The following is a 12,939-nucleotide window of genomic DNA, read 5'->3' as shown; positions in this document are numbered from 1 at the left end:
GAACTACTGAGCAGAAGAGCACCCAGAGAAGGGATCTGATAAGTGGAGAGACACAAGGACCAAATTCAGAAATAACAAGGTAGGGGAGATGATTTAAGGACCCAAGCTGAACAACGCTGAACGTCTCCAGGAGCCTAGACAGAGTCAGGAGCAGAATCGGACGAGGAGCCCTTGGCGAGGGAAGCCGCCTGAATAGCAAACAAAACTGACTCTCTGTTTGGTCTCAGGGTTCTATACTGGCCCAGTTTTCCTCTCATTGCTCCTGGCCTCTTCAGTCTTTCTTGCTGGTTCCTCATCTCCCTGCTTCTGAATTCGGGGAACCCACAGGTCTCAGTCTTGAACCTCTTTCTTCTATTTTATAACCAGACCTGAGGGGCTCATTCAAGCTCGTGGATTTAAATACACAAGGCTGCATCTCCACCCTCACTCACAGAACAAACCCAAACCCAGCATCTCTACAGGGGAGTTCAACAGGAACCATTACCTAAACTGGGCTGCTTGGCCGGGAACCCCGTTTCTGTCCCACCTCCCTCTCTTCAGACCCAGCCTCAGAAAGCCCACCAAGAGGTGTCTCCTCCCACAAAGACCACGCCTATAGGGTATTAAGACTGGCCACGTGATTTCTTTCCTGCTCCCCCTCCCCCCCCCGCCCACCCCAGATCACCTGGGGGTGCTCTGCTCAGTTAAACTTCGTCCTATTCATTCGGCTTGATTTGGTTTATTGCACTGATGGAGAAACCCACAACTTGGGATTCAAAATACTTTTCAACAACCAAAACCCGGAGCCTTCTCCTCCTTTCCAGACCAGGCGAATCTGCAGGATTCTGCACTTTCAAATCAACTCCATCTCCGCAGCCGTTCGAACCTATGAGCCCTGAAGCCTTGCTTTAACTCCCCATCGTCACGCAGCCTTTCAATAACTCCCTCTTGCTACATCTTCAGACAACAACCAGAATGCAACCCCCCCCAAGCGCGCATGCGCACACGCACACGCACACAGGAGGGATGCCATGCTCTTCTGTGCAAACCTTCCCAAACCTTCCCATCTCTCTCTGAGCCCTGGTCTCACAATGACGCAAAACTGGAAACTCAGCAGAGCCCCAGAGCAAAACTGAAGCCAGCTGAGTTATAACTCCTGAGCACAGGCCCTGGGTTGAAAGCTCACACTAACATCTTGGGAACAGGATCAGTCTTGCAAAGAAAGGCTACTTAGTCATTCCTATAAGGTTCAAATTAGTGCCACATGGGCTTCACACGGTCACTAGTTACTTACAGAAGCTATAGAAGGTTCTACAGCCCACGGAAAAGACTATTTTAAATTTCAAAGACTTTTAAAAAGTAAGTTGTCAATTTCAATAGCCACTATTTGTGCCCTGTAATGCACATGACACAGCCCCTCTAAATGTCACACTTTCAGAAGGAAGTGGGGACCTAGGGGACCATCCATGGTAAAGCACTTGCTTGTACACACGAGGCCCTGGTTTGATCACAGCACTGAAAACTACATAAATAAATAAAAGGAATTTTAATCTCACACTAAAGATGATGAAGGAGAGACTTAGATAATTTTAAGGAATTTGGTTTATGACACAGACATTAAAATAGGATCGGAAAGAAGTTCAACATAAAACCATTAAGCTACGAAACACTTTTTTCTCCTCTTTTCTCCTGTTCATCTAACAGTGGGTTTTGTGTATTTTTTAATTTTTAAAGAATGTGTATGGGTATTTTTTCCCTGCATGTTTGTCTATGTACCACATGTGTGCCTGGTGCTTGCAGAAGCCAGAAGAGAGCATTAGATGCCCTGGGACTAGAATTACACATGGTTGTGGGCTGCCATGTAGGTGATAGGAATCGAACCCTAGTCCCCTGCAAGAGCAGCCAGTGCTCTTAACCACTGAACCATCTCTCCAGCCCCTGTCTGTTGAGTAGCTGAGCATGGTGGTACATTCCTGAAGTCCCAGAACTAGGGAGGTAAAGGCAGGAGGGTCAGGAGTTGAAGGTCCTCCTCAGTTATAGAGTGAGTACAAGACCAGCACACGCTACATGAAGACGTGATCCAAAAAACCAAACACATAAGACTGGGTTACAGCTTGGTGGTAGAATTACTTGCCTTGAATGCAGGAGACCTGAGGTTTGATCTCCAGTCCCACCAAAACAAAACACACAAAACAATAAAACACAAATGTGGAAATTTACTTGCTATCTTCTCGATGAGACTGATTCTATGATGTAAACAGCAAGTATCCTTAGGAAGACAGTGTAGAAACTATTGACCTAAATATTCTAGCACACATCAATCTTTTGCATCTTTGGGTCCCACGGTGGGACAGAGCAAGCAGGTATCAAACGACGAAGGGTGGTTCTTGGTCCCGTGAGCAGTCCATGCTGAAGCCCCAGGACAGTTGGCCAGCATATCAATGCACATGATTCTGAGGAGTTGTGAAGTAGAAGGCGGATTCTGCATGGCAAAGAGTTGTGAACTCACACATGGTGCAGAGCAGGATCCAGCCTGACGTCACTACAGTTGAGGAGTTGTGGGTCATGGGCACACATTCATACCAGCCTCAAGCCTCTTTTGACTGTTTTATAGAACCAGAAAGTAGCTGGAGTGGATGGTGGACAGCCTGGTCAGAAGCTATGTACACTCCTCCTATTTGCCCATCATTAATGGGCTGAACAGAATTGGGGATTTATAGTTTATGAGAATACAAGTAAGATCTTGCACTTGGTTTTGAAAACCTCAATTGAGTAAACCCAAAATAAGAAAGGGCGGGGCTTAGGAGCTGCACATAAGCTCAGTAAGAAACAGTGAGGTACAGGGGGCAGAAAGAAGAGCTCCCACCCTGCCCCATGGCCGTACTAATGAAATGCTAGTCTCTGCTAGAAAAAGGGAGACCATTCTGATGGGGTTCACCAGGTTCGCTCCACCCTCCTCTTCTTTCCTCTGGTATCCAGCATCTGCTGAGGAGTACGTAAGAGTCAGTCTGCCTCCCAAGTCTCCTTGCCCTGGTGCATATCATCTGGTTGATGGACAGAAGCACACGAGCCTCTTCTTGCTCCACTCTCTCCCTCTGTCTGCACATCCCTAACAATGACTGTGTCCCTAATGACTACAGTTCCCGTCTGACAATCCTTGGAAGCTGGGCCTGGAACATATGCCTACAATCCTGCTTACTCAAGAGGCTGAGGCAGGAGGATTAAAAAGTCAAGACCTGCATTTCTGAAGTAAAATCCCATCTCAAAAAAAAAAGTACAAAGAGGGTTAGAAGAGCTGGGTGGATCACCCACCAAGTGTTTACCACGCAAGCATGAGGACCCAAGCTCACATCCTCACCATCCACTTAAGAAGAGGGACACAACAGTGTGTGCCTGCAGCCCCAGCGTTAGGGAGGCAGAGGCAGAGGATCCTGGGCTTGATGGCCAGCCGCTCTACCCTGATCAGTGAGTGCCAGGTTCACTGAGAGAAGAGACTGCTGTCTCATTTAAAAATAGGCACATGGCACATGAATGCTCCCCAACATAAACATCATATGAACACACAGTAGTAAAAAATAAAGAGCAGTTGAGGAAGACACTCAACACTAACCTCTGTCCTAAACAAGCATACAAATGTAAACATATTCTTACACATATAGCATATATGGGGGGAGGGGTGGGGAGGGGAAGGGGTGGGGAGGGGGAGAGGAGGGGTGGGGAGGGGGAGGGGAGGGGTGGGGAGGGGGAGGGGTGGAAGAGCACAAGCAAGGCCACTGAGGATGCAGCTCAGTGCTACAGGACCGCTTCTCAGGCACAAAGCCCTAAGCGTGAGACCCAGCACGACAAAACAAAAACAATAAAATCAAGAGCTATAGAAAACTGGCTCCGTGGTTAAGAGCACTTAATACTCTTCTGGAGAACCCAAACTTGAGTCTCAGCACCCGTGTGGCGGCTCATAACTATCTGTAACTCTAGTTCCAGGGGATCTGATGCCCTCTCCTGACCTCTGTGGGCTCCAAGCACACATATGGTACAGACATATATGCAAGCAAAACATTCATACACATAATTTAAAAAGCAAACAAGCAAACAAACAAAAACCAGGCTCCAGCTCCAAAAGGGTTCCGGTTACCTCTCCTGCCCCTTTAAGCACAGAGGAGGTAACAAACAGCTTCCTGTTATTCCCAGCTCTCCAACCTGTGCCCTCGGGCTACCCACGGCAAGGACGGCTATCAGTGCTAGCTAACACAAAATCATAATCCCACTTAAAACATTATGAAAACCTCCATGACAATTTTTTTGGAGGGTAACTCAATTGGGTGACTTTCAATCACCTACTTTCTAGGTGACATCATGTCACCACATAGAAAGGTTGGACATGCCTGCTGTTGGAGCATCCTGATTGGTTCTCATCAGCTTGCTGGTGGCTCTGTAAATAACTTTCACTGCAACACCTACTGCTTCGGTCACAGAAACCTGACTGAGGTGTTGAGGGAATGAAGAAAAAACAGACACTTAGACAGAAAAACTGGAAAAAGGTGGGCCGTGCACATTCTGGTGGGTGGTCAGGGGGGCCGTGCACACTCTGGTGGGAGGGGTCAAGTGGTCGTGCACACTCTGGTGGAGTGGCACCAACTCTGCAGTAACTCATAACTTCTGCAAGTTTATTATGGACAGCACAGGAGGAGGGGTTAGCCAGGCATGATAGGAGGTGTCTGTAGGTGAGCAGTCTCTGGTGTAAACATCCAGGAGGAGGAAGCTGTAGGTGTTAGCTTTTGCACACACTGGTCAATCGTTGATAACGCTCACACTTGTGCACACAGTGTCAACATCTGTACTCAGTCCAGAGGAAGGTTTTGCCATTGTTCTGAGCCTGATCTAGGGGAAAAGCTTTGCCAACATCCCACGGTCCAAGGCCTTAGTCCTTGACATGGCTGGCTCATGTCAATTAACATACATTTCCTCAGAGCTTCGCTCCCCCTGGACTTCACTCTCTCTACACTCCTCCATTATTTTCAGCATCACATCCAAGTTGACCTTCTGTTTCCTCGGGGCTCTGATGAACGGAAGAGACAGGATGCCAAAGAGTCTTAAGATCATGTCCCTCAGGACCAGCTGCAAGGACAGCGGATACAGAGCCTGGTCAAGATAAGACTCCAGAAAGTACCACGATCTATTTCAAAATAGCCAACGCCATATCAGACTCCAAGATAGCAGATGGGACAAACTGATCATCTTTGGACGAATACAAATCTTTCTCATAGTTGGAAATGGTGGGGTGAACACTGTTGGCCAGTTACGGTCCTCAGTAATTCTGAGCTGCCAATCATCAGGTGGATGAGCCAATACCAACCAAGAACACAATCTAGAAAAAGGACTTCCCAAGGTAGGATCTCATGATCAGTCTCACCCACTGTACGTTAATTCAAGGGCTTACCAAAACACCTGCCCACAATTTCCACTTCTGTGGTATCAGAGACCTGTGGTCAACGGTGGTTGCAGAATAATAAATGGAAAATTCCAGAAATACCTCCTAAGTTTTACATTGCACACTGTTCTGGATGGCATGATGAATATGTGCATCACTCCACACTTTCCTGCCTGGGACAGGAGTTCTGTGGCTCTACATTGTATATGCTCCTAGGCATCGGTGACTTAGTAGCTATCTTTGCTACTGGCTCAAGTATCAGCTTGACTGTCCCAGCACTGCAATGTCTACAGTACTATCTGTTATTATTATCATTATTGTGTGTGTGCATGATGTACATATGTGGGAATTCTGGCACAAGTCAGAGGACAACCTTGAAGAGTCAGCTCTTTCCTTCCACCTTCATGTAGGATTCAAATCACCAGTCTGGCGTGGCAAGTGCCTTTTCCCACGGAGCGCTCCCAGCTCAGCCATGTTAACCTCTCTGACGGTGCCTAACAGACAGGCTAAACTTCACCATAGACATATATAGGAAGGCATATACTATATATCAGGCTTAGTACAGCTCATAGTATGGGCCATCCACTAGGCAGCTTGGAGTAATTCCCTACAGATAAGGGGGAACTAACTATAACATTAACAGGTGGGGGGAGTTGCAGACTCGTGCTGCAATGTAGACACGCTTAGCTTTTGCACTTAGTTTGTTAATTAAACAGCAAAGTGGCCTCCATACTTCAGGAGACTAAGAACATGAGACATTTCCTAGTTCATCACCTCAGACCCACTACTAATCAGTCTCCTAAAATAATCTGGGGGCTTGGGCTACAAAAGAGTGGTAGACTACTTGCCTAACACCACCGAGGCCCTAATACCAACCTCCAGACAAGAACAATCAATCAATAGAAATTAAGTCTGGGAGGGCAGACCTGTAATCCCAACTGTTTTGGAAGCTGAGGCAGGAGGACCACAAAATCCTGCCTGGGATACAGAGTAAGCTCAAAGGTAGCACGGGCAACTAAGTATCTCAAAAGAAAAGCAACAAGCAACAACAAGAGGGTGGTACTTGCGCAGTAGACCCAAGGTCCTCTAGGTTCAATCCCAGCGCAGCTAAAAAAAAGAAAACCTTTTTAACCCTACAGCTCTTATTCACACACCTATCACCACATTGAGTTTTGAGAACCATCACTTCATTTTTACACCCAAAAGAGAGTTGCAAACTCTGCCTACAGGACAAAGTATTTTACACAGAAACTGTTTTGGAAACAAAACCGAGATTGCTGGGATTCACCATGGTGAGAAAAAAAAGTGTTTGGAGTTTTGGTGGTGATGATTTGTTTGGGGTTTTTTGTTGTTGTTTTTTGTTTTGTTTGCCCGGGTTCACAGCAGGGTCATGGCCCGTAGGTGTACTGAGTTTACCCCTCCGTCCACCTTGGCGCGTTTTTCTCTCTCTCAGTCAACAAACATTTGATACAAATCATCTGTGTCCACACAAGCCCACGGGACCCGCGAGAGATCCAAGGAAGCCAGCGCTCCTGCAGTAAAGGACCTGAAGGCACCCGGGAAACGACGGCGCTGAAGAAACCAATGAAGGCAGAGAGCGGGGAGTGACGGAACTGGAGAAAACTTTCCAGCAGCAACTTGGCAAATGCCAGCCCTCGGGCGCGCAGAGGGCGGGGACAGCGGCCTAGCGGAGGGCGCAGGGGACCGGCTGGGCCTGGGTTCTGGGACCACAGTCACCCGAACCCTGGGCTCCGTCTGTGGCCTAGCGAGGACACCAGCCTGGTCCAGGGCCCTGAAGGCAACACGGAGACAGTGCGAGGCGCGCCCGGCACTGCCAGGGGGTTCCCCCACCCCCAGGTTCCCGGGTCCCCTCATTGCTCGCGCGGCCTCGGCTGGTCCTACCTTCCTTGGCTTTCTTCCTCCGGGCCAGCGTCCCTCCGAGTTTCCCCAAGAACGAGTCATCCTTCTTGCGGGACGGAGGTGACTTGGGGGTGGGAGATTTGGGGACCGAGGGCGACTTCTGTGGGGAGGTGGCCATGGCGGCGGGATACGGAGCTGGAGCTGGGCGGCCGCGGCGGGCGGCGGCGGGACTGGCTTTCCAAACGGAAGCGGAATTATTCCAGGCATTTGAGGCAGCTCGCTCGCCTTTCCCGTCCCTCGCTCCCTCCCTCGCGCCGCCCTCCGCCCTGCAAGGAGCTGCTGCGCCTGGGGCCCCGCGCCCCGGGCTGTCTGGGCTGCGTGGATGTCCAGGCCTGCTGCTTGCTGGGGTATCTGCACGCAGGGACACGTGCATGCAAGGGGAACTTTCATTTCGACCCTCACACACACACACACGCTGCTGGGGGTCGCTTGCTTTACCCCTTGCATGGGTCACACACACACCCTGTGCCTTTATTTCTCCCGACTTACACACACACACACACACCCCTGCTGCATGGGTCACACACACACACACACACACACACGCACGCACGCACGCTGCTGGGGTTCTCTTGCTTTACTCCTTGCAAGGGTCCGTGTGTTGTTAGCACTCTCATGTCTTGAAGAAGTCAACGAACCAAAATGGGCTCTGGTTCCAACAGACTTCTGCAGGACTCTGCGGACTTTGACCCTCTCTCCACACGCCACTGAAACTAGAAGTCCATGATGGCAGAGGCCCCGCTTAGTCTTACAAGGCATCAATGGGTCTGGTATCGTAATTGCTTGTGTGAAAAGACCAGATGTAGGAACACAGGCGATGCAGGAACAACCATGGACTCCCGCGAGACACTTATCCTAACCTATGTAGCCAAAAGCAATAGAGTTAGTTCCAGACTCTCTTGGCCTGATACTGGAGTCACACAGGGCAGTTTCAAAGACTCATGCTGACGATATTTAATAGACATATTTTTATTGCGCTTCTTTGTCCTAAGTTCTGGCTTGGGCTTTTGTGTTTGCTTATCTCTTTCCCACACTCTCACCTTGGTATCTCACCAATCAGAAGAGTTAAATACTGTTTCCACAGCTCTTTCCCTGGTGAGACAAACAAATCTCTGCCCCTCCTTACAGAGCAACACCGACAAACTACAATTCCACTGAAGTCAAATTCGGGGAACCAATGAGTTTATCAGACTCAGTTACAGAGCCTGGATGAGGGGTTACCTACAGGAGTGTGGGTGACCCCCCAAACAGCCGCACCACTGCAAAGTCCTACCCCAGCATGGATGAGTTCTCCTAACTGTATAAATGGAGCCCCTTCAGCTACTCTAGCACCTCCAAAGACCGGATGCGATTAGGGCAGAATTACTTATGGGGTTTGCAGGAGGGAGTAGCCAGAATTGAGATGAGAATCCAATGTCTCTCCTGGCTCCCTTCTTCTGTAAGGAAACATCTATAAGGAAACAGGCTCTGTTTCTAGGTAATGTAGATGGGAGTGGAAGCGGGGAGTTCCAAGTACTGCTTAAAGGAAGATGGTGGCTGTTATGCTCTGAGGATGCTCTACAAAACACACACACACACACACACACACACACACACACATGCACGCACGCCTGTCCTCTAGCCAAACTAATAGAATCCAAGTGAACACCTGACTCAAAGGGAGCAAGAGCTTGGACTGAGCTGGAGAAACTGTGGTTCAGTGATTGGAGCGCGAGGCAGCTGATCATGCCGCATCCTGGTAGGGGTGTCTGTTTTCAGTCACAGGCATGTCGATGAGCAACACGCATGCTGATGAGGGGTATGTGCATCTTAACTTATTTCCTCTTGCTCGGATGAAGACTACAACCAGAAGCAACTTGGGGAGAGAAGGGTTTATTTCACCTCTTAGGTTCTAACCCATCGTGGAGGGAAGTCAAGGCAGGAACCTGGAGGCAGGAACCAAAGCAGAGACCATGGAGGAACACTGCTTACTGGCTGGTTTCTCCTGGTTTGCTCAGTTTGTTTTATTCTACAACCCAGGAGCACTTGCCCAAGGGAGGCACCATACATAGTGGGATGGACTCTTCCAATCAATCATTAATCAAGAAAATTCCTCATAAGCTTGCTTAAGGCCAATCTGATAGAGGCATTTTCTCATTCTGTTGTTCCCTCTTCTGACTCTAGCATGTGTCAGGCTAACCAAAAACTGAGCAACCCAACATGCACTCAGAGGGCCAGGGGGACATAAGGCCTTATCTGTTTTGTGTGTGTGTGTGTGTGTGTGTGAGAGAGAGAGAGAGAGAGAGAGAGAGAGAGAGAGAGAGAGAGAGAGAGAGAGAGAGAGAGAGACTCCAGGCATCCAGAAGCAAATAAAGGAGTGTTCTCAAGAGGCCATGTGTGCCAGGCATGATAGCACACACCCGTAATCCTAGCACCCAGGAGGTGAAGGCAGAAGAAGGGGTTTAATGTCATAGCTATATAGCTAGTGAGACAGTCTCAAAACAAAAGCCATGTGATAGTTTAGGCATTGAAAACTCATGGGATCTTGGCATCTCTTCCCATTCCCGCATAAAATTCCTGCAAGCCACCTGTGCTTCCATTCAAGGACATACGGCTCCTAAGGTTTCCTGGAGCTGCCCACTGTTGTGTGTTCTAACCCGCACACGGACTAGCAGACACCCACCGTTGTGTGTTCTAACCCACACACCGTTGTGTGTTCTAACCCGCACACGGACTAGCAGGAGCTGTTCCTTAGAGTATGGATTCACTTATGTGTGTTCAAGAGTTGCCATTTCACCTTTCAGAACATGATAATTTTCCTGGTGCCTCTTACTGAGCAGAAGAGGAGTTGAAGTGTCTACTAGCCTGGGACAATTTCTACACACACACACACACACACACACGCACATGCACACACGGAGACAATGAGGCAGGCCACAGTGAAGTTGTGCTTTGATTATATCACTAACCCTTCTTACCCAGGATCTCAGACACATGAGACATTTTCCACACCTGCATACTATAAGCTCTGATTGTGGTGTCAAATCCACGTAGCTCAAAAGCCTTCTCTGGGTCCCCATTTTTTTCCTCTACTAAATGAGGTGGTTGGTATAGAATAGCAAATAGCAATTCTTGTTTCTGATGGGGCAGTGCAATCTCCTAAAGTTTTTTTACGGGTATTAACCAACACCGTTTCCAGAGATTCTGACTCATTTCATTCAAAGTGAAACCAAAAGGTAGGGATTATTAAAACATCACTTCAGGTGATGTTAATGTAAGTCGTCCACGTGTTGGTGGTGGGCATTTCAGGCTACTTCTGGCTCTAACATTCTGTAGGTCTGTAACAGATTGCTGATAACTTTGTGTGTGTACTGACGATGCCCTAAACATAGCATCCTCAAGCTATTCATGGAGATCTTTGTTTCCCATGTATGCACTTATCTATAAACAGCCTCTTGGAAAATTGTATGGTCTTCTATGTACTTTGGAAGCCACTGAGCACAGCTAAAAGGAAGGTCAATCTTGATGGTTGAGCACTGCCTCTTGGAACATGCCATCAACCCGCGCATCACAGGCTGCAAAGCTGACTAGAGGGCTCTTTCTTGGCGGTCTCTGTGGAGTGGGAAGATAAGATATGGATGCTGATAAGATTCCGTGTGTGTGTGTGTGTGTGTGTGTGTGTGTGTGTGTGTGTGTGTGTGTAGCTTTGGCTAAGGATCTAAGATGATGAGTGGGCAATTGGCAGTAGATAGTCCATTTCCGCCGCTACCTGCAGAGGTCCCCCTGCTTTGCCACTCAACTGTGTTCTCTTGAAGATGGTCTCTGACTGAAACTGGAGCTTTGTTGGTGGCTAGCAGACCACACAGTCCTCCTTCTTTTGCCCACCCTCACAGTGCCAGAATCACATGGCCACACTCAGCTTTAAAAGAAGATAATGTGTCTGGTGCTTTCCCCGGATGTATGGATGTACACACCTCGGATTTCAGAAGAGGCCATTGGATCCCCAGGAACTAGAGTTACAGACAGTTGTGAGCTGCCATGTGGGTGCTGGAATGTCCTCTGGAAGAGCAGTCAATGCTTTTAACTGCTGAGCCTTCTTTCTTGCCCCACATACCCAGATTTTTATGTGGGTACGGAGAATTTGAACTCAGGTCCGCATGCATAAGCCGCAAGTGCTCTCACCCATAAAGCCTTCTCCTTGGCTTGACTAACTTTTTAAATTAAGTCATGGTACTTTGTGCTTTGTGGGCCTCTTCTCCAGCTCTCTGAGTGGCCATACCATTCAGAGATCCGCAGGTCCTGAACTGTCACCAGGCTTTCCTTGGGGGAGCATATTCCTTGCTAACCTTGTGCCTTCCCCAGCCATGCCTCTGTCCAGTCTTGTCCTCTTCCCTCAACAGCCCAGCACCCACCTGTGTCTCACAAGGTGGTTCATGCATGGCCTATGCCCTGTTGGATGTCCCCACACCCATGAGCTACAGGCAGAACTCATAACTTGACTCTGGGTTACAAAGTGAGGATATGAAGTTATGAGGAGCTCTCTGGAAGGGGTGGAGTGGGGCTGCTGAGTAGGCATGATCAAAGTACATTGTATTCGTATATGGAATCCTCAAAGAAGAAATTTAAAGCAAAAATATTTTAAAGAGGCTCTAAGGAGATGGCTTAGTGACTAAGAGTGTTTGTTGTGCAAGTACGAGTTCAAATCTCTTAGCACCCACATAAAAGGCAGGGAATGACTGTATATTGAAGAAGCCCAGTTAGGAAGATACGGAGAGCTTGCTGACCAGCGAGCCAAGGCAGCAAGTTTCCAGCTCATCAGGAAACTCTGTCTCAAGGCTGTTTGGTGGAGAATGATAGAAGTAGATACAAGTATCCAAAATCTCACATGCATGAACAACACACACACACACACACACACACACACACACACACACAGAGACACGAAAAGAGCAAGCCCCATGTGGAGACACTTCCCTGTAGTTTCAACACTCAGGAGGCAGAGCAGGAGTTCAACACAGGTTTGAGGCTTGCCTGAGTTACACAGCAAGAGATATAACAAGACCTTGCTTCTAAAGAATAAAGGTGGGGGAAGGGCTCAGGGGGTAAAGGTACTTAGCTGCCAAGCCTGACGCCCTAAATTCAATCCCTGGCCTCCACAAAGGAGAAGGTAGGTCCTTTGTTCTCCACATATGCACCAGGACGCTTGAACCCAACCAAGCCCCATATTAACTAAATTTTAAAAAGTAGCAAGTAAATAAAAATAAAAGAATAAGCTACAAACAGCACAATAGCTATATAAAATTACAAAAAAGTCTTTGTAGGGCTTAAAATATATCAATCAAATTAAAACATACAAAAGAAGACACCTTTCTACTGGGAGGTAAATAAGCAGTTTTGAATGTCTTCAGGTCCAGCCACTCCTGTGAAGACGTAAAAGAATCCACTTGACATTGGAGTTTGGCAAAAGGAGGCTCACGCAGCATGACCACAGGGAGGACACTGGAATAGCAACCGTGGTGTTAGCTAATGGAGTGTGAATTGGCGTCTCGGAGCTCGGTTCAGACAGAGTTCATAAACGGTGTGTATAATCTTTACTCGTCGCATAGCTGTCAACTGTACTTTCACAGTGTTTC

At 48.1% G+C, this 12,939-nt stretch overlaps 1 protein-coding gene across 1 annotated transcript in view; it reads right to left on the bottom strand.

Moving 5' to 3' along the window:
- The window catches only part of Parva (parvin alpha), a 160,044-nt gene extending 152,235 nt beyond the window's left edge, over positions 1–7,809 (bottom strand). Inside the window, exon 1 of the mRNA XM_038318886.2 lies at positions 7,310–7,809. Within this exon, the coding sequence (XP_038174814.1) occupies positions 7,310–7,700 (391 nt within the window). The 5' untranslated portion in view covers positions 7,701–7,809. The remainder of the gene's footprint in view (positions 1–7,309) is intronic.
- Between the last annotated feature and the right edge of the window lie 5,130 nt (positions 7,810–12,939).

This window comes from Arvicola amphibius, chromosome 1 (genome assembly GCF_903992535.2).
Source record: "Arvicola amphibius chromosome 1, mArvAmp1.2, whole genome shotgun sequence".
Taxonomy (NCBI): Eukaryota; Metazoa; Chordata; class Mammalia; order Rodentia; family Cricetidae; genus Arvicola; species Arvicola amphibius.
This window is presented reverse-complemented; position numbering and strand designations above follow the sequence as displayed.